This window comes from Pinus tabuliformis, chromosome 3_1 (assembly GCF_031772625.1).
Source record: "Pinus tabuliformis cultivar Carrire ecotype Pingquan chromosome 3_1, CPIR1, whole genome shotgun sequence".
NCBI lineage: Eukaryota > Viridiplantae > Streptophyta > Pinopsida > Pinales > Pinaceae > Pinus > Pinus tabuliformis.
The window spans coordinates 600570366-600597236 of record NC_142301.1 but is presented as its reverse complement, the minus strand read 5'-3'; the positions used below and the strand labels follow the sequence as shown (position 1 = coordinate 600597236).

Here is a 26871-nt window from a genome sequence, read left to right as displayed (position 1 = left end):
ATATTGTTTATTTGGAGTGTAGAGTTCTGTGCTTAGTTGCACTATGAAGAGAAAGCAAGCAAGGAGTTTCCTTTTGTACAAGAGATGTTGCTCTGTCTTTGGTTGTAGACTTTGTACAAAAATTTTGGTTCTATTTCAGCTTGGTCTCTGAAGTGGAAATAGCTACACTATATTTTCCATTCTATCACCTAACACTAAATATTAATTAACTCTTAACCATAAGTAAGGATCCCTTTCAATGCAACGTCCTAACTCTCTAGGTTGTGGCAGAACCTCCATAACAGAAAAATTGCCAAAAAGGTAATAATGGAAAACATAAAAGTTGGTGCAAACAAGAAATAACAAACAATAGAACCTCTCATAGAAGCACTCATATTTGGCACTTTAAACATACAATTTAGCAATGCATGTCTTCTTCTCTATATAGAAAATGTCAATAATACTACAAGAATAGAGTGGCCATGTGGGAAAGACAAGTCTATTTGCTTTTGAAGAATCTAAGCAACAATGAAGTTGATTAGGTTACCTCACCAACACAATCTTTGGGGTGCAGTGTGATTAAAAGATCACACATACAAGCTACCTGCTAGTCTGTCCAAAAATGCCCTCTTCAAATGGTGCTATCTAGATCCTTCCAATGAGATGCCTTATAGAACTGTTCCACACAACAAATTACTCACTTTTTGTTGGATATGTGTTGAACAATGAATAATGTCCATGTTTTGATGATGGGGATTCACACTATGACATATGTACCCAATACAAATCAGATATTTGGCATCCTCTACCACTATGGTGGTTTGCATATAGGCATTTTGAAAATCATCAATGTTATGTCACATTTTTGAGCTCACACATTTTTTTAGATACAACTAAGTTATAGTACATTGGTTCAGCAATGAAGAGAGGCAATGAATACTCTTACTAGAGGCATGAAGGGTACCTTATAACGCAAGTGTTTGGTGAATTACTTATGTCACTCGGGTGAGGACATTTTGAAGTATTTCAGCCTCTTCAATCAGTTCTCGAGCATTATAATTTAATCCCTTAAAGAAGAAAAACAGGGGCTCTTTGATCATTTGTGGCATCTCTTAAGATCCATTGTCACATCAAGGCACTCTTTTATTTTGTTTACAACACAATCATTATCTGAAGACTTTAGTTGAGGAAGCACCTAGATCGATTCGACCCTCCTAATCCTCTGAGTTATTCAGTAGCAACATTAGACCATTGATACCTTGTGAAGATAAAAATATCTTCAGTGGCTAAAATTAATCCTATGACATTTTTTTATTCAGACTCAAAGGATCCCCTTCATACTTAGAATCATTATTAAATGAAGATCTAATCAGAAACTTCTTCAACCTGAGAACTTAATGTCCAAGCATGCTCTTAGATCGTCAACCTTTGAAGAATTGAATGAATAGGATTCAGTATTGATTCTAAGAGACCAATATGCACATAACTATGTGAAAGGCATTTGGTAGAGATATTATTTACTTAATATTAATGAATACTTGGAACAGATAGGACCCATTTGTTAATAGACCTCATCATGGCCTTTGTTTGTGTTTTGTATGCTACTATCTTTTAAAATAATAATGTGACATAAAACTTTAGGCTACTAACTCTGTTGTCTATCTAGTGAAAGATCAGCTGCTTATATAGATAGTCTAGAAAGGCCCGTCAATATACATATACTATTGCGAGAGAGCTTAAAGACCAGAAATTAGAAACTAGATAGAAGGACGTCAATTGGAGGCCTATGAAGTTGGTGGCTAGCCCATAAATATACTTATACCATTGCAAGAGAGCTTAAAGACTAGAAATTAGAAGCTGTACAGAAGGACGTCAATTGGAGTCCTGTGAAGTTGGTGGCTAGCCTTCATCAGAAAATTTCTTTCACATTACAAATCAGTGCCATGAAAGGTGGAATAAAATAAAAACAACCTGAGAGATATGAGGATCATTATTTGAAGGAACTATTATCTACTAACATGGTGGGATCATTAGTTAAGGATCTAGTGATCAGTAACAAATCTATGTTCTAACCAATTGTACAACTCTCTTTCACTTTCTTGTTCTTGTCCATAAGTTTGTGCATAGTGACACAAAGGCACTTCTTCAGATTATTCACCAACTACAGGTCTGGGAGGAAGATTTATCAAAATTTGAAAAAAAAAGGGGCAGTGAAATTACTCACTATACTTTGCAAAAAGGAATTATTCAATTTAGCAACTACTTAGATCCAATATAGTAAAGGCCATTAATTATACTCATGAAGGGATTATATTTCAGGGATGCTTATGGACAGTAAGACAATATGCCTGCATACCCTTATGTATGATCTATTGTCAAACAAATATCTTACTAACAATGGATCCTGTGATCAAGTGAAATAGTGCCAATTTCAATCATGAAGCGAGTGAACGAGTAAAGTATGAACTGTGATTGATCTTGGGTTATATGGTTGTGATCTTATTGACATCAACTTAGTACATCTAAAGCATGGTTGTCATAACATCTTGGTAAAAATTGCAATAGAAAGAGAGCATAATAATTCAAGGTCAAAATTTAACCTGAATCTCCTAAGGAGGAATAATCTTCCAGAAAGTATGAAGACCTAGAGCTGTTAGTCCAAGATAGAACTGTGTAAAGATTCTTGGTTACCTTCACTATGTGTGGATCTAGCTTGTATATGATATCAACATCATTTATGCTCTCCTTCCAGTCCAGCATTTTGAGAAATTTCATTACAATCATGTATCTATGGTTTTGTTCACAATCAAAGTTGTGAACAAGACCACTAATCTTTTGGAAAGTTTCCTATTAAGAAGAAGCTTAAGTGATTTACCAGAAACAGATGGAGGTAATTGGGAAATAATTCTGCAACTAAGATGAGAGTTTATTCTAAAAATGTTACACATGATTTCTATCCATTCTCTTTTCATTACAAGGAGCAATAACAAGTAGTAGCACAACAAAAAGAAGCAAGAATATTTCATTCACATCAATTACCTTGCAATTTTCATACTCTATGGACATCTTCTCACTGTCTATCACAAAGTATGGAGAAATATATCCACAATCAAATTGCATTACCTCTACAACATACAAATTGTTTTATGAACTTTTTCCCTCTTCAAGTGTCACAACACCTTTCCTTCCAGCTTTACTTGCCTCTACTATCATGTTTCTTTTTTCATAGTTATTACCAACACTTATTATAGCAACATCAGTTAATTCACTATATTCAATCTATAGAATAAGGCCAATTACAGGGTGTTAAGTTTCAGCATGTGTACTCCCTTACAGATAACGTTTTTCCCAAATGTTTGAAAAGTAACTCCGAAAAATTCTACCCCGTAGTCTTCAAGAAACTCTAGCTGATAGTTTTAAATCAACTATTCCCCTAATGAAAGTGCACCTCAAACATAGACTAAAACTAGCTCAAATGTGTGAATTTACCTCCTTTGAAAAATTATTGAGTTAAAAAAAGAGAGCCTTTACTATCTTGTCAATGCCCCTTGCAATTTGAATAGGATTTGCTTCCGCTGCAACAACCTAAACAGGCTTATGATTCAGATTCTTATTCACAAATCTTTAAAAATACAAGCTAGATTTATCTGTTAGGGTTTTCCTAACTAGGTCATACCAATTGATAACACAATCACAATTCATCTTCAACAAGGCTATTTTTCCACTCAAATAATATCTTGATCCTCATGAAGCCTTGAAAATTCACAAAATAAATAACTAAACAACAACCACCAAAAGGGCCTATAAAAATGAATAAATACTTAAGCTAGTAATAGGGACAAATAAATTACCTTTACACCTTCAGATATTAAACCTGGCACAAGTACAACATATGTGGTTGTTCCATCACCTACTAAATCATTGGTCTTTGCTGCAGCCTGTCTTACCAGCTTGGCCCCAATATTTTCAACCGAGTCCTCTAATGCAACCTGTCAGAAGTAGGGTGCAACATTTAAATGCATTAACTAGACTGGATTAACTAGACTGGAAATAAAAATTTAACTTGACTCATCAACATCTAGCACACAAGTATTTTTTTCAACTATTTAAAGCGTCATTCATTACTCTACTGTGTCTACTCCATAGACTAGGTACATCCTCAATAGATAACTATGTTGTCTATGACCTATGAGAATTTTTCCTTCTAAGTCTAAGACAGTAAGACATTTAGGCAAGGAAAACTAATATAGAACATAAAAAATTACAACCCACATCTACAATATACCTCCTTAGCTACTGTCACACCATCATTGACAATCTTCGGAGAACCATGCTTTCTCTCCAAAACAACGTTTTTTCCCTTCGGTCCAAGGGTGACTCCGACAATATCAACAAGCTTGTTGACACTTACCTGCAAGACAATTTGAAAATATTTTTAGTAGGTGCACAACAAAATGTTGGAATATATGTCATACCAAACCTACATACAAACCACACATTAACATCAAAGGTATATGGACAAGGAAAGATCTACCACAGTAAAGTTTTATGTGAAAAGAATCTTCCTTTAGATGGACCTTTTTTCTCTGACCTACAAATTTTTTGTCACAGACTCATCTTGGTTGAATTACAACTCCTTTGCCATAGATCTTGGATTGACTACCTTGTCTCTGCTACTTAATCTCGTGGTCTGCATTCTGCTTAAACGATTAGAGGATATGGGTGAAAAAGTAACAAGAGAAGACAATTGCCTGACATTTTTGTCATATACGATACCCAACTACCTCTCCTTTCCAATGTTACCTAATGAGGCAGAGTGGCAATTGTTGTCATAATACCTATAGCATATTCCATCTTCCCTTATTCTGAATAGAGAATTACAATATCTTCATATTAGCTATCTCACAAACATGAATTCCATCTATATTTAATTCATTTTAGCTATACAATTGGATCTAGATTTAATTCACCACTATTGTGCGTAAACAATACTTTATATGCAATTACCAGATATTGAAGGATCTGTTAGCACATACAAGTTTTTTCTTGATCCCTCACTAATTTGATGGTTTTTCTACAGTGAGTGTTGCCTTTTGATTTGGTAGTTCTTTTAGTTTGGATATTTCAGGCATTCACATGGAAATTTAAGAACCTAGGTTGTGTTCCTAGATGACCCAACATGCTTCTGGAACGCTTGGAATTCACCCAGCTGCACGACAAATGTTTAAGGCAAAGCTGCCCATATTGACAAAACTGTTTTTAAGACTTTTTTCCATAAAAGACAATAACTTTGGGAGAAATTTACGAGAAGGTGGTGATGAATTTTGAAAAAATAAAATGTGGGTTTTTTGGGAACATGTTGATTTATAGTAACCTCTTTCATTTTTTAACAGGTGTCATGGTTTGGAAGATTCGAATGGCTCTTTGAAGCATAATTTTCAGAAAATCCCCATATTTAATTTTTTCTATTTTTATTAAAACATCTAAGTGTGAACTGATGGTTATGCAAATATCCCAGTGTCAAAAAGCATTGGAAAAGAGCATCTACATCAATGATAATTGTTGACAAATTGCACCCATAAGGTCCTAGTTTCTATGTCACCAAAAGTCGTTGTTGATATTAATCGAAATTTTTTATTAACAATAATACTATGACACTGGAGCATTGTTTATGCCATAGGAATAAATTTCTGCATTCATGGACATCTGAATTGGATTGTTTAGTGATCCTAGAGGATCCTAACTATAAACAAAAAAACATCAAATAGAGACCATCTCGGAGCTAAAGGATTTCTTTTCAAGGGAATTTGTATTAGGTGTTTCAATTTGTATTTTTCAATTCATTTGGATAGGATGGTACACAATGGACAAATGTACAACAAAAACAAATGGAAAAGTTGTCAGTTATAGCAATCTTTTTCAAACACCCTGGTCATAGCTAGTCTATACTTTATTAAGGACACTCTCAGTTTTGAGGGTATATCCTACTATCAAATCATTTTGAGACAACATGATCATTTTCTTCTAAAAACCATTACCATTAAATGGGAAAAACATTTCAATTGTTTAACACGTGAGAAAATTAAAGTCAACAAGATTGTAAAGTTCATTCCCATGTTATGCTTTTGGAGGATGGAACCTGAAGAAATTAAGTTCTCTTCTACTATTTAGAATTTCACTTGACTGTGGTGATGATAGATTTTTATTATGGCTGTCACTACTAGTCATGTTTTCAAACTATAATTTGGAGATTTCAAGCAACCTGTATCCAACGCGAGGGATTCTTAGAAAAAATCGATGATGTTTCATGTACTGCTATCATAATGGTTTACATAATGAACTACAGATAATCTGCTCAGAAGAAGTGGAAAAGAATAATGATGGGAACAGAGGAAGTCAGGATATAATGATGGGAATAGAGAAAGAGAAGACTTCTTAGGTAGTGAATCTATGGAGGAATATAATCTCATTCCAGAAAAGTTTGCGGTTACTATTAATGATGAACACCTATAAACATCTCATAAGCATCATTATGCAAAATTAGTCACCATCCTTGAGACTTATGTTCTATATGATTCGAACATTGGAGACTACCAATAAATGAGTGATATTTTTCCTCCTTTTGTTGCATTAATAGGTGATGACAATGAAGCATTATTGTGCTCTATCTACTCTATACACATGTTATGTGATCATTTCAGATTGAATGAGGTGGCAGAGTATTCTAAAGCATGGATCAACCAATTTGGGGCTATTGTAGATATTCAAGAATTAAATTTGAGTATCTCAAAGATAAATCGAAGAGTAGTCAAATAATAAGAGATTAATAACAACTAGAAGAGGTTTTGAAAGAAAGGAAACAACAATTAAAAATCAGATCCAAATTTAGTGGCATCAATCCAGTGCTTTAAGGCATGAAATCAACAGTTCCATATTTCAAGAGGATGAATCATAGGTCAAAAAGACACCTAGTAGCAGAGATCCAGTTTTCAAGGAGAAAAATCAAGTCAAAGATTAATCCGAGATTTAAAGGGATCAAATCCAGCAGTTTTAGAATTCACATCTAGCATTTCTTGGCAACTACTCGAAACACCTTGCAATATTTTCCAAATTTGGGTTATTTTTAGAAATATTAATTGATTTTTTATACTATAAATTAGTTACAGTTGGTTAATATTATTGGCCTATATATTAAAAGTTTTGTAATGTAAGAAGGGTTCGGAATTGGAGACTCGACCATTGTATTTTGATTGTACAAAGAATTTTTATTTTAATCAAAACTTTGCCAAGATCTGAGTTCTTGAGTTGTGTATTTAGAGATTCCTGTGCCAGTTTACTACATTTGTGTTTCCTTTCCTATGTGAATGTGTTTACTTTAGTGTCAGTTTACTACAATTTTTGTTTCCTTTCCCATGTGAATGTGTTTTCTTTCAAATCTATAAAAGAGAGATGCATAAAGATGAGATGTGGAAGATGAATTTGACGGTCATGAACCATGTACTTATATGTGTATCATTTTAATAAAAACTTGCAATTCCACTCTTACATATCATTTTGGGTGTAGTTCAACAAATTCTAATAATCATGCAATGGGGAAGACATGACCTTGAAGTCCAATGGAAAAGTGAAGAACTTGCCAAAGGCCTCAAGTGCCATCCTTCCAATGACAATGGCATCCCTCCAGTAAGTAATAACCAAGTATTATTTTTAGATCTCTTGTGCTCAAGGGGTAATCGTGATTGTCCATGGTAACTACCAATGGATTCTAGTTCCTGGGCACCTATTATCAGCCACTAAATACAGATGTAATCACGACTAATGAAGCATGTTATATACTGGTACATTTAAACTATCTAATTGTATACTATCATAATAACACGTAATAGTGCTTACTATATCCTTTTATTTTTATTTGGGAAGAACTTCCTCAAAAAAGAATTTGGGATTGCATAAAGTCTAGTGGTGCCTATATACTATAGCAATCACACTAGTGGTGACTACTGTATACAACCACAATTGCACTAGCAGTGCCTATTGTATACTATTTTGTTTGAAGTATGTATTTAGGTAAAAAAGCATTACAGCTGGCCCAAAAATATCAGGGACTGGATGGGGTAAAAAAGACTCATAGGTCAGTTAAAAAACTGACCATGGACAAAATTTAAGTTACTTGACAACAAATGAATTCCATTTGGCTGACTTGTCAGACTAGGGGGTGCTCTTTCATCAAAACCAACTAAAATTTGCACCTTAGCATTGGCCCTAACAACTAATTCGCATCTCCGGGAGAAGTGAATCCTTGGGGTAGCCTGGAATGGGAACGTCATCATCCCTAAACCACAACCCCGTTGGTCTGTCTCAAATAGTGTTGTCACAAGCACCTACATCATCCTTACCGATAAGGAAATGAGATCAACAACAAAAAGAGGTTCGAGCAAAAATAAAATAAACCCTATTTTCTCTTTCTTCCTGGTTGCATATTTCCCTTCACTACCACTAAGCCTCCATTTCCTTGATTTCAATGAAAAATCCAAATGAAACTGGATAAGCATAGCTAAATAAACTCGATCTTAAACATATCGAGAGTAAAACATTTTCATCCAACAAAATCTCACAAAGAAAACAAGCCAGCAAACCTTAACTAAGTTGCCAAACCTTTGACTACAGCCAAATCAAAGGTGTTCATAACGATCTACAAGATATAAACATTATTCTCCAAACTTAGCACCAAAACCATAAACCCCCACTAAAAAACCTAGAGCTTGTAAAATTGCATTCACAACGAGCCGGAGAAAATCATGTCAATCATGAAAAGAAATAAACTTTCACAATACAAGCATAAATGCTTTAAAATTTCTTCTTTGAACAACTTCCAGCAACATTGTTGAATCAAGCTCCGACAAGGAAGTGGATGATGATTGTGATTCAAAGAATTCTTACCTTGAACCGAGGTAATGGGATTCTATCCCTCCGAAGTGTGCTCGCTATTGGAGTGTGCGGAATGCTCCAGAAGAAAGATATTTGTTGTTGAAACTGAAAAGATAAGGTAGGATGGGCAGCATAAGTCTCCCTCAGTGGAATGTGGCTCTGTCTAGAACCTACGCTAAATATTACGCTAATGGAAGTCTTTAACCATAAAATTCATTGATATTATGTGAAATGTGTTCTATCATGTATGAGTGTGATTTTTACATTTATTACTTTTCTTTACACCTTGAGTACTTATTAATTCTGATATTTTTTTGTTTGCATGTCTTTTCTAGTTGTTGGTGGAGTTTGGTAATATGGTTTTTTTAATTTTAAGTTAATAAAAGCTTTATTTTAACACAAAAATGAGTTAGATATAAATATTTCATTTATAATGCTAGTAATTTTATAAATTTAAATTTTTTTTTTTCAAATTTCAAAGTGAATGGCAAAAATACATAGTCTTAAGGGTTATCCTAGTTGGTTGAGTTGTCATCAATAAAACACTTTTTCTTTTAAGAGGTCACATGTTTAATTATCTTGACATTATTGGGATTAGACTTCATGGTCGAGCTCATAGGTTGTGATCCTTTCAAGCAGATTTTCCTCGTATAAATTGATACATATTTTATATAAATTTATATGTTTTATAATTTTGGATAATATAATTATGTTGGAGTGGAAGAACATGAAGAATTGTCCATGTTCTCTTAATTGTTTCAGTTTCTACAAACGGAAAATGGAACATGGATTCAAATTCGGCTGCCACAGTTAACCCTGAGATTAGATCACCTCAATCAATAAATTGAGTTGTCACAGCAAACCATGAGACAAAGGATCGATATATCAGCTCAATTAATCAAAGTATCAGTCACATTAGGGATTCAGGGCACTACGCTAGGATTTTGGATAAGGGATCCTACTTTATTTTACCAACTCGATACTGCCAGTGGTTTTTCCGACTCGATAAGGAATCAAAAACTTAGTGTTATGAAACCAGCTCAAGAAAAGATAGAAAAGATAAATCCACGCCTTAGAATTCAGCCTCTTCGAGGGGGAAACCTCCTTTACATTACATAAATGAACAATTCTTGGATGATACAAATGAAAATACCTCCTTTCTATATATAGGAGTCTAAGTGGTCCCAATACAATCAAAGCCTACATAACAGTAATATTGTAGGGCACAACAGTAACAATGGTGGGCTTCTATGTTGCATAATAGTAACAATATGGGCACTACATGGGTACATCAATATAATAAGTGGGTTATACTAATAACAATAAGGGGTTACACTAGTAGTATAGGGGCCTAACATGCCCCTCTCCTTCAAAAAGCGTTGTCCTCAACGCTTGAGTAGTTCTTGATGCTTCTATATAAAATTCTTGTCCTCCCATGTGGAATATTCAGCGGGTAAGTTCTTCCACTTGATGAGATACTCTGAAATTGATCGATTTCGTATTTGTCGGGTTCTTGTTTCTGTGACTGCTCCAGGTTCCAATATGATTTTTCCTTCCTCTTCAATTTCTGGCAATATTGCTTGAATTGGGATCTTTTGAAACTTTTGAATAAGTGGCCATACTTCTTCGTTCTTCTTCCATTCATCCGTTGCTTCGTTTATCCAATTTGGTTGGATAATATAAATAGCACAAAACAATGCTTCCACATCCTCATCCTTGAAGCGTCTTCCCATTCGGTAAGGTCGCCATTTTTTAAGTGCATGTAGTATTGCCAACATTTCCTTCTCATAAATAGCTTGCTTGAGATGTAGCAGTAAAAATACCCAATCACTCACATCAAAACATTTTTCACTACGATGTTGATCTACCTGTTGTTTCATTTGATTTTGCACCGAAGTGGCGTTATCCTTTAAAAGTTGGAGAACTTGCTGTTGATGCTCGATATGATCTTTCACTTCTTGAACATTTTTCTTCTTGATGTGTCCTTCTATCTTGATAGTTTGAGGAGTGGTAATTTCATCCATTGAATTACAAGATATGGTTGGATTCATTTCTTCTTTCTCGATGTGATTTTTCACTTCTTGCACCTTTTTCTTCTTGATATGTCCTTCTATCTTGAGAGTTTGAGGAGTGGTAATTCTTGCCAATGCTTTACAAGATATGGTCTGATTCATTTCTTCTTTCTCTGGGGTGGTGTCCTGACGTATATCCTCTTCTTTTGATGTTTCTTGATCCTTTTCTTCCTCCTCTTCATATTCTATGTAAAATAATTTCTTCTCAGCACACCTATGACCTTTAGTGCATTTGCTATCACAATTGTAACAAAGCCCTTTTTCTCTTTTTTCTTCCAATTGTTGTGGTGTAACCCTTGTAGGTTGTGGAAGGCTGGGAGAAACAACACTTCCATCTTTATAGTTGTGAGGGGTATGCTTCCTGGTTTCCATAATTTTTCTTTCCATTATGTCACAAAGCCCTTTTACTCTTTCCAATTGTTGTGGTGTTGCTCTAAAGAAGGTGTTGCTCTTTATATCCTCATAATGTGCTATCATTTCCTCTGTGAAAATTGACCACGTAACAAGTTTTTTACGAGAACAAAGCCCTTTGTACCATAAAAATTGATCTGGTTCTAAATATGAAGATGCAATACATACCTTTTGTAACAGTTGTACACCATGTATATCAAAATATTGCTCCATCTGAAGTATCCAATTTACCGGATCCTTGCCATCAAACTTCCTCATCTTGCTTTTTCTTGATTTTAGGAGCTCTACCTCGAAACGACTGTAACTCTGCACTTTCGGATCTTTAAGTTCTGAACTTGTGACCTGTAGTAGCCCTCTGTGTCCTCTTTCTAATGCCACAAGTCTGATCCCAATTGAATTCTCCAAGAAAAAGTTATGCACAATCTCCTGCAGTGACCTGATTATAGACTAGTTCAGTAGAGCGAACTTGTATGAAGTGCCACGTGTCACTGTTTCAACCTTTGACTCTGAAAAATATATAAACCAAAACTACAGTCCGTCCTCTTTCTGTACCTTCTTATGAAATTTACATCCGATGCTCAGAAAGAAAGTTATGACGATTTTCCCCAGGTCACCTGTTTTTAGTGTAATTCAAGAGTCTGCAAAAGGACCAACTTCCGCAGATCATATCTCCGACAATGTCGTGCGAAAAGATCTGAAATTCGGACCCCAGGTTTGACGCCAATTCTTCTCAAATGGGTTTTTTTTGTGACTTCTGAAACATCACAGAAAAAAAGTTATAGCGAAAATTCCACGATGACCTGTTTGGAGCAGCGAAACCCTAGAATCCAAAGCTCTGATACCAAATGTTATGAAACCAGCTCAAGAAAAGATAGAAAAGATAAATCCACGCCTTAGAATTCAGCCTCTTCGAGGGGGAAACCTCCTTTACATTACATAAATGAACAATTCTTGGATGATACAAATGAAAATACCTCCTTTCTATATATAGGAGTCTAAGTGGTCCCAATACAATCAAAGCCTACATAACAGTAATATTGTAGGGCACAACAGTAACAATGGTGGGCTTCTATGTTGCATAATAGTAACAATATGGGCACTACATGGGTACATCAATATAATAAGTGGGTTATACTAATAACAATAAGGGGTTACACTAGTAGTATAGGGGCCTAACACTTAGACTTGGAGTAAATTTTATTAAATCTCAACACCATTTATGTGGGTAGTTTAGTATTGAGTGGTATTTTGTTTTTTTTTGAAGAAAAGTTCGACTATTTTTACGGGTGAATGAGGGGTTTAGTCATTTAACACCCAGATAAATGAGACTGTTCTTTTAGCGCTTCATCAAGGTTCATGCATTATTTTCATTGAGGATATTTAGTGAGTGCCCTCCTCCCAAAATGGAAAACAAATCAATATTAAATGTTAAAAATGGCAAGGAAATCTCAGATTTTGTGGAAACAAATCATTTGGGCCAAGTCAAAATTGCCTCAGCAAACAAAACAAGGAAGTGGATTTGGGTAAATGCAAAACAATATCGAGGCATTTTAAAGTGCAGACTTGCCCGCTTTAAATGGGACAAGGAAGAAGAAAAAATTCCTAGAGAAACTAATAGACATATAATAATAGTAAACTAAATCTTTGTAATCCCAATTTCATCCATGGAACAATGCCTCGTTCAAGATAACATCAAACAACTTTGAAAAGCCTATAATGTAGAAGAAGACTTTTGAAGAGCAATGTCTCCCCTCCTCCATGATGGTGCAAATGTTGAGGATATGGTTGTTGGTTTGATATTGAAGTAAAAATCCTTCCTTAACCCTTGAGCCAAAAAGGTCTCTCCTCTGGTATCTCTAATAATATCCTATGAAGAGTCATAGCATTTAGCTTAGAAAGTATGAACCACCATGAGCATATTAATAAATGAGAACCACTAAACTAATGTGATAATGTATTCAAAATTTCCTTACAAAAAAAATTAACTTCTTGTTTGCTCCTTTTCCATAGTGAAAGTAGATTTCTTGATTGTCTCCATCATATTATGCCCCAACACCATCTAACCAACACGACAACCCATTCATGATAAAATGTCATCGACGATGGTGTCGAAAGGCACAAATACATTTTCTAGCTCCCCCTTGATGTGTATACCTCTCGCCAAAGAAGAGGAGTCTAATCTACTCTTCCTCGGTGAAGAACAACTGTCATTGTCCTTTCCAGCTACCAGAGCGAACCTTGCAACCTTTAGCATCTTCACCATGTCCAAACCTACAATTGAATCCACATCCTCTGATCACATTGCATTGGATAACTCCTCCTCATGTCACCATTTTGATAAACTATCAAAGCCTAGAAACCCTTGACCCTTGCAAAAAACCTTTGCAAAGTCCTCTCCATTCACATCTGATTTGAAACATTGCAAAAAAGTACTGCTAGTGTATAATCTTCTCCCTCGTGTGGTTCTTTGAACTCGTAACATCCTTTCAAGTGGTGAGATAAAAAACCATCAATGTGTTCACGATTTAGAATACCCTTTTCTTTCTATTACTAAATAGTCAATACTACTTCATGCCTATTTTAGTAGACATCCCCTAGTTTTACCAAATACTTATTTTAATACCTCCAAAACCTATAACCCTCTACCCAAAATCCCCACCCCCAATATCTATAATATATTGGCTATATTTTTCACAATTTTAAAACCCCCTTTATGAATGAACATGATAATTAATAAAGTGAAGCCCCTATGGCTTACGGGTGTGCTCATGCAACAAGCAAATAAATAGAAAGACTTGAGAGGGAAAAAAAATATGTACCACTAGCCTCCCTTAGCACTTTTAATACATTGGTTAGTGAGGGAAAATAAAAATGAAAAATGAAATGAACAATAGTTCATCTACTAAGTAATATCCAAATATTAATTATATATAAGATATATATATGATAAAATATAATGGAGCCATTTGTAACATCCACTCCCCAACCATTTTCTGTAATGATTAGTTATTATCCTACCTACTAGAAGATTGATTGCTTGGTACTTTCTTGTTGGTATTAATACTATATGTACAAGGTATGTGTATGTTATCTACATACCCATAACTCACATGGATACGCTAGTATTCTATGATCTATTATGCTAGATAATTGATTAATGATTAAGCTTATGATTAGCGTTAAGCTTGATTAAGCTTGATTATGATTTTAAGTATAAATTTATGAATAGTTTAATATTAAATTAATTTTGGCCCTCTCATGACTCTTTAACTTTGATCAAATAACTAAAATTGTTTGATTAGTTATCATGTATTAATTCTTATAATTTGGTGGGTGGGGGGATGAGAGAGAATGTCAGTTATGGGACTTAAAGAATGGGTAGGTGAACCATTAATGGGTAATAAATATTTTCAAGAATAAGAGGGAATAAGTCTTGGAAGGAGAGGATGGCAAGAAGGAACTCTCGTCATTTTGTGATATTTGGGTTTGTTGAAGTTTTGGGGAGAGAGGAGAGGAATAAAGTTGAAAGAGTTTGGATACTAAGGGTTCTCTAAGGAGGCTAAGAGAGGTGATAGGAACTTGATGATTTGAGCACATGGTTTGAAAACATTATGGGTGGAAATTAGGGCTTTGGCACAGAGGGTTAGGGAATTTGTGGAGGTTCCCTAGGGCTAGGATGTCGGAAAGGTTGTTCCTAGTTGGTTGGGTCACAAATTTAGTCAGGTGGGCTTGAAGGTCATGGGAAGGAAAGAAACTTCATGGAACTCACTAATTTCAATCTTGTTTCTTTGCATACTTTTTGCATTGAAATGAACATATTCTGCAAAAAGTGTTATCTGAAACTATGTTATAACAAGTGTTATCTAAAAAATTACAAGTGTTAGAATTGAATTACAAGTACTAGAATTGAATTAGGGGAAGGAAAAGTTACTTTGAATCCTAAAACACCAATAGGTTTGGCATTGAGGGACAAGCTCATAAACATTTGATTGCAAAAAAGAGAAATAATTTCACATTACTCTCCAGGTTCATTCAGTTTCGAGATGAGATTGGAGGAGTTGGAGAAAATATTCCCTCTAGAGAACTAGTGATCCTAGCCCTCCTAGGGATTCCAAATTTCAGACATAGCTATTGGCACTCTGTAAATGGAATGGAAAAATTACCAAATTGAGAGAGACTTCGGTCCAATTTGGTGTAGGAAGAAATTCAATGGAATACTAGAGATGGAATAACATCCAAATTTGAAGGGGAAGATAATTTTTCCTTGGTTGGAAATGGAAATAAGGGCAAGGGAAAGAAGGCCCAAAGAAAACTAGAGACTAGTCAAAACAATGGCAAGAAGAAGGACTTGAGAAAGATAAAATGTTTTCACTACCATGAATTTGGGCACTATGAAAGAAATTGTTTGCACAAGAAGTATAAGAAGAAGCCTTCAAGAGGAGAAAGAGGTGAAGCACTTGCCTCACAATTCGAATTAGGCTTCACCCTGATTGCATGTATGGACACCACTATAATGGGGAGTGCATGGTATCTATATTCAGATGCCTCGTTCCATATGACATGATGTAAAGAATTCTTTAGTAGCCTAGAGGAGAAGGATCTCCAGATGCACATAGAAATTGGGGATGATGGGTGGTACAATACCAAAGGAATTGGTATCATAACCTTTAAGATGGAGTCAACTCCCATCTTCATCTAAAAGATGGTATGTATGTACATGGGATGAAGAGGAACTTGCTCTCGCTATAGTTGTATTGGAGGAACATGGCTATGATGTTGTTTTCACTAAGGGGAAATCCTTTTTGAGACATGTAGATACTGGGCAAGTGAAATAGGTTGCAGTTTATGTGAATAACCTATACAAACTTGAGGTTGAAGCTTATGCTACACTAAATAGCAAGGTAGGAGAAGTGCAAAGTTGGGATGTTGGAGAACTCTGGCACAGACACATGGGACACTTACACCATGGGGCCTTAAAAATCATGCAACATATTACCACTGGTCTCTCGAAATGCAACCTTGACCAACATGATGTCTGCAAGGGATGCACATTCGGGAAATATGTCAAATATACCTTCCAGGGCCAAGATAACAAAGCTGGAGTAATCTTGGAGTGAATCCACTCTAATGTATGTGGACCATTTTCTACAATCTCTATAACAAAATAGAAGTATTATATTATTTTTTTTGATGACTTTTCAAGAAAATGTTGGATATTCTTCATGCGGAAGAAGGATCAATTTTTCTCAAAATTTGTTTAATTCAAAGCATTGGTTTAAAAGGACATTGGTCAGAAATTGAAAGCCCTGAGAAGTGATAATGGAGGAGAATATGTATCTAACACCTTTAAGGACTTTTGTGCTAAAGAGGGTATTAGAAGAGAACTGATAACACTCCATAACCCACAACAAAATGGGGTGGTTGAAAGGAAGAACAAAAGAATAGTGGGAGTAGCAAGAGCCATGTTGCATGATCAGGGTTTGTCATTACACCTATGGGAATAAGCATGGAAAGAAAAAGTTTATTTTCAAAACTAGAGTCCTCATAGAATACTTGGAATGATCACACCCGAAGATTTCTATGGGAGGAAGCCAACTGTATCTCATTTCAGAAGTTTTGGAGCTACTGTGTATTGTCACATCTCCAAGGATAGCAGGAAGAAACTTGAGCCTGCAACTGAGATGGGACTCTTTGTAGGATACATAAAGACACCAAATAACTATAGGGTGTATTTTTCGTCACTCGGGTCATAGTAATGATGAGAGATGTCAAATTTGATGAGGAGAAGGCTATGAGATGCTCTCTAGAGTGAGAGTTGAGTATCCCACCATAGGAGGAGATTATAGCTCCTAAGGAGGAGTGTCATGCAAAGCTTTAGGAGGTTTTGGAGCAACCACATGTAGAGGAGTAATTCGATGCAAAGCAATGGTGAATTATGCCTCCCAGAATGCACATCATGAGACTGTGTTTAAGATTTTCCATTTTGAAGTTGCGAGAAGACTAGAGTGTAAGCACAAGAGAGAAGATAAACATATTGTGGGTTGAGAAGAGGGCCCAGAAGGCACTTTCTGGTTCTTTCTCTTTTAGATTGGAGACACAAGATTTATGAGTGTTTATAAGGTAGCAGTAAAGATGAGATGGATTGTCAAGCATGCGCTGGCAAGGGTGTTGTTGGACTATCACAATGGAAAAAATGAACTCTAATGGATAAAATGCATGCCTTCTTCCAAAGAAAATTTCAATGTTGAGGAGAAACTTGGGAGGGGTAGCTGAAGGTTCCCTAAGCTAGGTCAAGTGCTTGCAATGGATTAAATATCAAATTTTGCTGCAAAGTCTCACGAGGAATATGATTATGCAATAAATGCACATGAAAAATTGGAAGTCAAAGTCTAGGACTCATTACAAAGAAGCGATTCAAACAGTCACCACTAAGTTTTGAATGGGATCTAAAATTTGACTTTCTCAAAATTGAATGAAGTTGGAACCACTCTGAAACAACCTGAAACAATTAATGTTAATATTAAAAATTTAAGTAAAAGTTGACATTATCCTTATCTTTCCTTTTCAAAAAGGAAAGATAAGGAGAATGTCAACTTTTACTTTAACTTTAAAAATGAAGTATTAACATTAATTACAAAGGTTAGGTTTTGTAGGGCCCTAGGGTTAAGATATTTTTTTCCTTTTAAGTATTTTTTATTAAAAAATTAATATTTGGTGGTCATTAGCTATGTTGCACTACATTCTTCAGAATTGGTTAGTTTAGTAGAGAACTAGTCACTTTGGTGTTTCAAGATCAGTTCAATACAAGACCAACCTTAGCCAATATGAACCACCAAATTAGGCTACTACAGATCTAAAACCAATGGAACCAGCCAATTCCACTAGTTCTAGGCTAGTTCCAATAAGAGTGTGCCCCTCTCATCTTCCTCTCAAGTCATTTTGTTGGATCCTTTAATGATTGGTGATTTGGAGAGTGCCATAAATTGTCGAACTATTGTGAGCACCTAAGATCATAAGTAGTTAAACCTTGACAAATAGAAATTTGCAAGGAACTAGTACAGACATCCCAAAACATATTTAGTGAGGACATGCATGCAAGGAACTATTACAGACCTCCCAAACAAATTTTTGGTAGGCTATTAATGCTACCAACAATCATTCCCTATCCAATTTCGCAAGAAGCTCCTACTCAAGCTATTAGTGTCAATGTCTTAACACTGCCATCAGTGATCAAAATTTACTCTTTTCATTTCATACTAGGAGTCCCATTCAGACCACTTTCATTCCATTAGGTCATGGATCTACTGATGGTAGGGTTTATTTCAGTTTTTCCCTCATGATATGTACTTGCTGACCTTCTTTCATACCTTTCAGTCAATGGTTGATGCTCATTTTCAGTTCATTTCATCAATTACATAAATTTTTAGTCCCATTAGGTCTTAGGGTTTTAAGCATGGTCAAAATTTAGTGATTATTGCTAATAATGGTTAGCAGACACATGAGGATGATAATAATGATCAGAAAAGTCCTAATTTGTTAATTTGTAAGCTTAATAAATTTCTCACAAAACAGAGAATTTGTATTTCATATTTAAATTTGATGTAATTTTATTGTTATGATATGTAATAAATGGTTCCATGCTCCTCCTAGAAATCTGGTGATGTTGCCAAAGTGTTGCCACTACAAAAATTCAAAGAATTTGAGCATCAATGCACCTATCAAAGCAAAAATACCAAGCATAAAAAACAGAGTATTTGAAAAAACAAATAGACATTATAAAAGTGGGTTTTCACCATCAACAATCAAAAAGTTGAAAAGCTATATAAAGCCATATCTCAATTGATCATTTCATTATGCTAATGTTGAAGTCAAAGTGCTAAAGGAGAGCTAAGAAGAGATTTTTGAGTGTCATTGATCAAAAGAGTGCAGTTGTTGCATTTTTGGAGAAGTTCTAATTAGTGCTACGCATTAGAGATCAGCGTTGCGCTACTGGGAGGCACTACACACTTGGCAACCATTCCCAGTGTTAATTTACACGAGTGTTGTGCATCTGGGAGGCGTTGTGCACCTGCCCAGCCAAGCCCAAAAACTTCACCAAGTTGCCATTTCACCTTAAATCTTTAGTTTCTCCCTCTAAACAAGTAAGTACTTCACTCCTATCTTATGTGTTAGGGTTTGTTTGCTAAGATTGGTGTTTTGTGTTCCTAAAACTAAAACCCTAGCTTCTAGGGTGAAACCCTAGTTTTCATCATCTCTCCATTCCTTTCCATTATTCCCTAAACTAAACCCCATTCCCTCATACATATCTCCTGAATCCCATTCCCCTCATACACCCCCTAAACCCTACTCATTTCTTAAAATCTCTTCATACTCATCTTCATTTCATTCATCCACCTTATCCCATCATTGTCCATAAGTGCTCACAGCCACAAAAAGAAATGGAAGGAGACAGTGAGTATGAGTTTGAAGACGCCCTTAGTAACAGTTCCAGGGAGAGAAACATACAACAAAGGAAGCCTCATAAAGGAGGAAGGATTATCAGAGAGGAGCCCACTAGTTTGAGGGAGTTGCAAGCCTATCCACTTGCCATTTCTTGCCTTAATCACCAGGCATGTTTTGATTTTTGTGAGGTGATAGAAAGAGTCAAATTTCATCATGAGTTGGCTAGGCTATTTTTGACACATTTGCATAATAACGAAGTATCCCTTGCCGAAATAACATTCACCATATCACCAGTTGTCATCTCAGAGGCTACAGGTATTCCAGATGTGGGTGAAAATTGGAACAAAGATCAGGATATTGATGAGGAGTACTATGAACCTTACATCAAAGCTAGATACAAAGAAAAAATGAAGAGAGTATTCCCCTTCATGTGTTTGGAAGACATGTTTGTTCCATTGATGAAAATCATTATCAAGTACTTCACTTGTGAAGGTAGGTTCTCTCGGTTGTATGCCTACCACATTAGAATTCTCATGCATTTCACTAGAGTAAAGATGATGAATATCCCTTACTTCATGTTCAGAAACATTGAGAAGATGGCACATATTGTAAAGAGGAAGCCATAACCCCAGCACTTGAATAGCATTTACCATTACTCTTTGATTAAAATCATTGTTCTACATCAGCTGAACCTTCTTAACATGCCATGGGAGACTTTCATTTCTCATGAGATGTTCAAAGGCCCACAAATCTTTTCATCAGTACACCATGAAGAAGGTGGACCTTCAAGACATGAAAAGGTCAAGGAGATTGATAGAGTGCCAATGTTTGTGACATATAAGAGGGGTACTAGGAAACTTTTTGCAGCTGCTAGGCGAGTATTATCTCCTCCAGGTGTGGAAGGGGTCTTGCCTTCATCATCAGCCTACAGGAAAATGCTATCTCCATAAGGTGTGGAAAGGACTTTGGCTTCTTCTTCAGCAAAACAGGTATAGGTTGAGCAGCAAAGCAAGGGAAAAAGTAAGGGCAAGAAAAAGGTGCAAGAGAGGGATCTTAGTGATGAGAAGGAAAGAGACTTTAACCTTGTTGATCATGAAGAGCCACAACAACACTTCACTCATCAAGGAGTTGATGTCATTGACTTGGAAACTCAGGATCCAAAGACTGCCAAAGACATGATCATAAAGGGCCAAGGAGGAAAATGTCAAGTTGACTTCGATTGAACAACAGATTAAGAATGATAGGGAAAATTGGCTTGAGAGGGTTAATATACACCTTTATGGGCTTCTTGAAAAGGCCAACAAAGACAAGAAGATGCTTCGCCACATGGCCTACCACTACATGACTCACAACAAAATCTGCAACATGAGGATGAGGAAGCTTAAGGCTAGGTTGAGGAAGGCCTTAAAGAGCGAAAAGGAGCAAGATAAGTTGAAAATCTTGGCTTAAGCCTCACTAGCCCATAAAATCTGCTAATGGTGGTGTCCTATGACAAATATGGGCAAGTTTTGATGAATTTTTGTCTTTTGCAAATTTTGAAATTTTGAAAATAGAAAATTGGCCTAGATGCGCAACGCCACTAGCGCTGCGCTTTTCCCTGGAGCACTTGTTAGAGAAAAGGGCTATATATTTGGATTCAACATGATGAGAGAATAAAACCCAAAAAATTTAATCAATTTTGGAGCAAAACTAGGTCACCAAAAGGTCAAAAAACTACCAAACAATGACCTCTATGACTTTTTTGGACACACAGAAGCAGCCTTGGGAGATTTCACTTGTGAGGGGGAAAATGACCTCCAAATGAAAAACGTAAAAATGTTTCATAAACAAGACAGGAAGGCCTTTCAAATGAGCTATTGTGGGCTCAATTTGGCCAAGGAGAAGGCCTTCAAAAGTGGGTCTGAAGCAACGTTGCGTATTGGGCCAGTTTGCTAGAAAAACCAAATTTCGCCTGTCTTCTTTGAAAATCCACTCTCACTCTCCTTATGGATGATTTTCATGATGTAATTAATGACATTGTATGTAATGGTAAAATGATATTATAGGTTATATTCATCAATTTGAGGTGGTTTGGGGGTTAGTGAATCAATTTCCATGCTTGTAGAGGCAAGTTGTTCCACTGCCTATATTCCTGTTCCCTATTTGGAAATGGTTGTAACAACGCCTTTTCTCTTGCTTTCGACCCCTGATGGCTAGCATAGGTGGTTTGATGTCTATATTATGTATTTTTTCTGTCATTAGCAAAGGTTGGACTCTCTTGGATGCTGTGAGCTACATTGTACACCTTTATCAACAGTTTGGCTAGGAAATAAACCATGATTTGCAGTTATTTTTATGGGATTCTTGTGGTATGGTGTTTTGCATAGTTCCTTATTTTGTTATTAGTTTTTCTCATGTTTTATGTATGCCACAATCTAATTCATTTCTTCTAGCTGAATGATATCAAGATAGATAGGTAAAATTCATTGTTTAACAGTGCTCTGCCTTGGGAAACCATTCAGTTTTTTATGTTTTCTACTATTTGATAAGGATACATGATCTTTGCATGCCCTCCTCAGGTCTTCACCAGCCTTAGACCTCTCATCTCACTCAATTTCAAGTGACAAAGCACCTACCTACCTCGCGCCATAGAACACCCTGTATCCTGACTTGATTTCCCAGACCCAAAGTTGTCTGCTCCATTTGATCCAGCAACAAAAGCAAATAAATCATTCAAAAACCCTAGAGCTACTATACCTAGCCTCAAATCCATATATGATCCAGTCATCTTAACTGAGATTCACAAGGAGAGAGCCCTCTACCGACATCGTAGGGCTAGCTACCAGGTTAAGCGTGGTTTGTGGCTACCCTAGCATTGCCTCCTTTCATCCTGAGGTCAATCTAGGCTCTAACACAAGATACCTTCTCCACTATGGTTATAGTAAGTTCTTGCAACTGTGTGAGCTACAAGAAATTAAAAATGCCTTGGAATCTCCACTAATCTTACGAAACTCGACTTCTCTGCATGCCGTAACCATTTTGGGTTGATTGATCAGTTAACTAGATGATCACTGAGTTTGACTGAAGTCCCACTGCTTAAATTAACGTCCGTTAGTTCCTCCAAAAGTTAGAACTAGTTTAACTGACAACAACCTAAGATAATTGACCTTTATTGCTACAAATTAGTAGTCACATATGCAAAACTGAACTCTAACTCCTCCAACTCGAATTTATTGAGTAAACTAGGTGAAACAAGCCATGTCACACAAGTTAACAACATTCAAGTTGTTTGTTGATGTGGAAATTCGATTTTTTTCAATTTAATCAAGGAAAAATCAAATTTAGAATTTCTTGCTGCATTTTTCAACACATATTTCACTAGAATGTATTACTTTCACTATGAACTTGGCATAGTTTAGATGTTAAGTTCATAAGGTTTTGGAATGATGTGGTTCTATGTTTTGTTTATATAAATAATAGGTGTCCATCTCATGCTATCAGAAACAAGACTCCCTATGACATGTGGTATGGCCACATTCCTTCGATGAGGCATCTTGGGGTTTTTGGTTCCTCTTGTTATGCCTTCATACCTAAGGAACATATGAAAAAACTCAGTGCAAGGAGTCACAAATGTATCTTATTTGGGTACTCATACCTCCAAATAATACCATCTCTATGATGAAGTGAATAAGAATTTTATAATATCTAGAGGTGTGATCTTTCTTGAGTCTTCCAAGATTGACAATGTTGTTGAGTGGAAGCTTAATCACTTGCATAGATTCAAACATGCAAAGTATTTTCAAGAGTTTGATAGTGAAATTCCACATCTCCTTCTCTTAGCTCTATACCTTCAATGAAGATCCTTGAAAAAATCAAGCTGAAGGAAATTCATTCCCCTGCTTTGTTAGGAAAGAGCTAAGAGACTATTGGTAGCAGATAGTCAAATATGATAAGCAGTGAGGGTACATGCAAGATACAAACCAAGGATTAATGCAAAGGAGTGTACTGACTATATACATATCATAAAACATCTTTCATCCCACTTAGGATGCCTTGCATCATGCCTGGTTAGTCATAACATCATGTTGGTCACAACCTCCGTAGCTTAAATAAACAAGTGGTAATAATCTTCATCTTCTAAGCTATGTAATAGACAAGTGAAAGGGAGCAAGACACGTAGAGGAAACACATGGAATGACTTTCAGTTCTTGCAACCATGCATGTCATTGAAGATAGAATGATACAACAATGATAAGAAATATTTTAAGCTACACTAAGAGGTGTATTTCAAAAGATGTGCTTTGTTTTCCATACCTAGCCTCCAAAGGGTTATGCATCAGATGGAGTCTTCATGCGGTACTGATATTCTATCATACCTTAGGTTCCTTGGTCTGCTTATTTTTCTCCTCATCTCCTTGAGATTCATCTATCATGTCATCCTTCTTCGTGGCCCCTGAGAGACATAATTGTGTAGTTTCAGTGGGCAGTGACTGTTGCGAGATGACGCCCTTGGAGGACACATTTACATAGTTTTAGGATGCAAGGCACTGATTTGGGATGAGGCCCTGGGAAAACAGATCTATGTAGTTTCAGGATGCAAGGTAGACTGGGTAGTCAAGGGACAAAACTGCACAGAATCTGGAGATAATGGGTTCTGGCTAAGGGAAGGAGATTGGAGGAAACCACTACACATTTTTGAATGCTAAGACAGGTTGGGATTTCTGCACATTGCACAGTTCCAACAGGAAAGGGAAAATCTTTAGGGTTACATATGTGAAGTGCGTAGTTTACGAAAGTTGGATGAGGCTAGGTTGCTAAGGAAACTCTGAAATTTGGCTAAGTGTGGGATCAATGGAACTGTTGTGAACAGTGATAAAAATTTACTACGATCACACACTTGAAAACTTAGTGATATAACATAGACCATCCAGAACATATAGCACATACTTCGCTTAATGCAACAACCTTTGTGGTAGCTTATGACAAGTACGTCTCCGATGATATACTTTGGGAGGATAAAGGTGAAACTTGTGTAAGTGTGTGTGAAATGAGTGTGAAACATGTCTATGTGGTGAGGACAACCCATTCTCATAAATATTTCCCCTTTAAGATAAAGAAACCTCCCGTTGCATGACAAGTGATAATCCCCATGCCCAAAGATGACACATTCTATGTCAATATAAAAGCATGAATGACTCTTAAGATTTAAAAGGGGAGCTTGAGACCATCAACTTATCAATAAGTGACTAAGGAACGATCGATCACAATATCCATAGTAGGCTCTAAAATTTAAGTGCAGGCTAAAATTTTAGAGGGCGTTGAAGCTGTTACAACAGAGCCTTCACCTTCTTGCTAGCTTCTTTTTCAACCATTGTCTTGAATCTTACGAACTTGGAGAATGTCTCATCTTTCTTCCACATGAAGAAGATCCAACACTTCCGTGAGAAGTCATCAATAAAAATGACAAAATATTTGTGTCTGACAGAGGAGGTTGTCGAGAAAAGTCCATAAACATGATAGTGGATCCTTTCTAGGACTGCATGTGCTCTGTTGTCCCGATCATGGAATGTGGATTTTATGTACTTCCGCAATGTACATCCTTTGTATACATCCTACTACTTAAGTTCTCCTTTAGGGAGGCCAGTGGTTATTTGTTGTATAATATTTGAGTTACCATGACGCAAATGGCCAAGTATTTTGTGCCAAAGTTCATCGACATCGTGACCTGCACTTTCTCCACCTTAGTGCTTAATGCAACACAATATTCAACATATAGCTTATACATGTTCTTCACATGAACCCCAATCTGCTTCACCTGTCCCATGGCTATGTGTCTTAGGAACACTTTTCCTTTGATGAATATCACTTCACAACCATGGTATTCCAAAACTGTAACAAAGATGAGATTTTTCTTTAGGCCTAGAACAAACATGACATCCTTGAGCCTGAGAGGGGATCTTGACTCCCTCTGAAAGGTGACTGTACCAATACCAGTCACATTGTAACTTTTTTCATCCCCTAGCTTAATGTGCATTTAGAGATCTTTGTCCTCCAAGTCACTGAAAAAATATTTACACCTTGTCATGTGGAATGATGCACTTGAGTCCAAGTACCACACACTCCCCATCATTGTGCTAGACATGCATACGATAAGGGTAAAGTCAAGCTCAAACTATGAAGCTAAGGTTTAACATGCTCCTCCTCCTAAGGTCTTCTTTCTTGCATTTTTGTGTGGACACTTCATGGCATAGTGCCTGCATTCATGATAATGGAAGCATTTAATTTTTGACAGATCTTTCTTCTTTCCCCCTTGACTAGATTCTGGTTTGGTTTGAGATTTATTCCCTTTTCTCTTCTTTCCCTTTCAAACAAATCCAAAGTTTTCTTTATCCTCGCCCTTGGATGAGGTCCCATCTGTGGTATTCCACCTTATTTCCTCATGTACCAAATCAGACCACAAGTGTTCCCAATTCGGTAGTTTCTCCCTTCCATTCATTGAATCTTCATAGTTATGCCAGCGCTTGAGAAGGCCCTAAAGGAAAATGCTTACCAAGTCATCCTCTAAAACAATAACACCAACTATTGCAAGCTCATAATGAACTTGTGTGAAACTAGTAAGATACTGCAGGATAGTGTCATTCTTCTACATCTTGATATTTCAAATTTTATCCTTGAGCTCCAACTTTCAATGGTCACTACTATTATGGGATAGATTTGTCAGTGTCTAACACATTTCATAAGTATTTTATCTCTCATGCATATTGGTGACAATGTGGTCTCGTACTCCCTCGAATAGGTCTCGTACTCCCTCAAATATTATTCTCCTTACCTTAGTTACATTTTTCTTCCAGTGAGCAAGGTTTTCGGCATCATATTCCGTTGGTTTTGCAACATCTCCCTTGATGTATTCTAGAAATCCATTATCATCAAATACATCCTCCATGTGATCCTTCCATGAGATGAAATCAAAGTTGCATTCCAAGGCATACTCTAGCCTCAACCATTGAAGGTCATCTTCTCAACTCTGAAGAGATCCTGCTACACTAAACTGCAAATTTGA

General features: G+C 36.3%; 1 protein-coding gene across 1 annotated transcript; it reads right to left on the bottom strand.

The window, feature by feature from the left end:
• Nucleotides 1-3489: 3489 nt before the first annotated feature.
• On the bottom strand, nucleotides 3490-26754 carry LOC149188433 (chaperonin 60 subunit beta 3, chloroplastic-like). Its single transcript, XM_089409955.1, has 4 exons — nucleotides 26641-26754; nucleotides 4265-4390; nucleotides 3831-3968; nucleotides 3490-3564 (listed from the first exon to the last, which is right to left on the bottom strand). Exons 1-4 carry the CDS (start codon nucleotides 26752-26754, stop codon nucleotides 3490-3492), a joined length of 453 nt encoding a protein of 150 aa, XP_089266081.1.
• Nucleotides 26755-26871: the final 117 nt, after the last annotated feature.

What these genes read in the sequence shown, in the direction of transcription:
- LOC149188433 (XM_089409955.1), bottom strand. Translation starts at nt 26,754, where the DNA reads ATGGAGGATGTATTTGATGATAATGGATTTCTAGAATACATCAAGGGA. An exon ending in GGAAGAAAAATGTAACTAAG is followed by an intron (nt 4,391 to 26,640) that starts GTAAGGAGAATA and finishes ATTGTCTTGCAG; the next exon opens with GTAAGTGTCAACAAGCTTGT. An exon ending in GTGTGACAGTAGCTAAGGAG is followed by an intron (nt 3,969 to 4,264) that starts GTATATTGTAGA and finishes TACTTCTGACAG; the next exon opens with GTTGCATTAGAGGACTCGGT.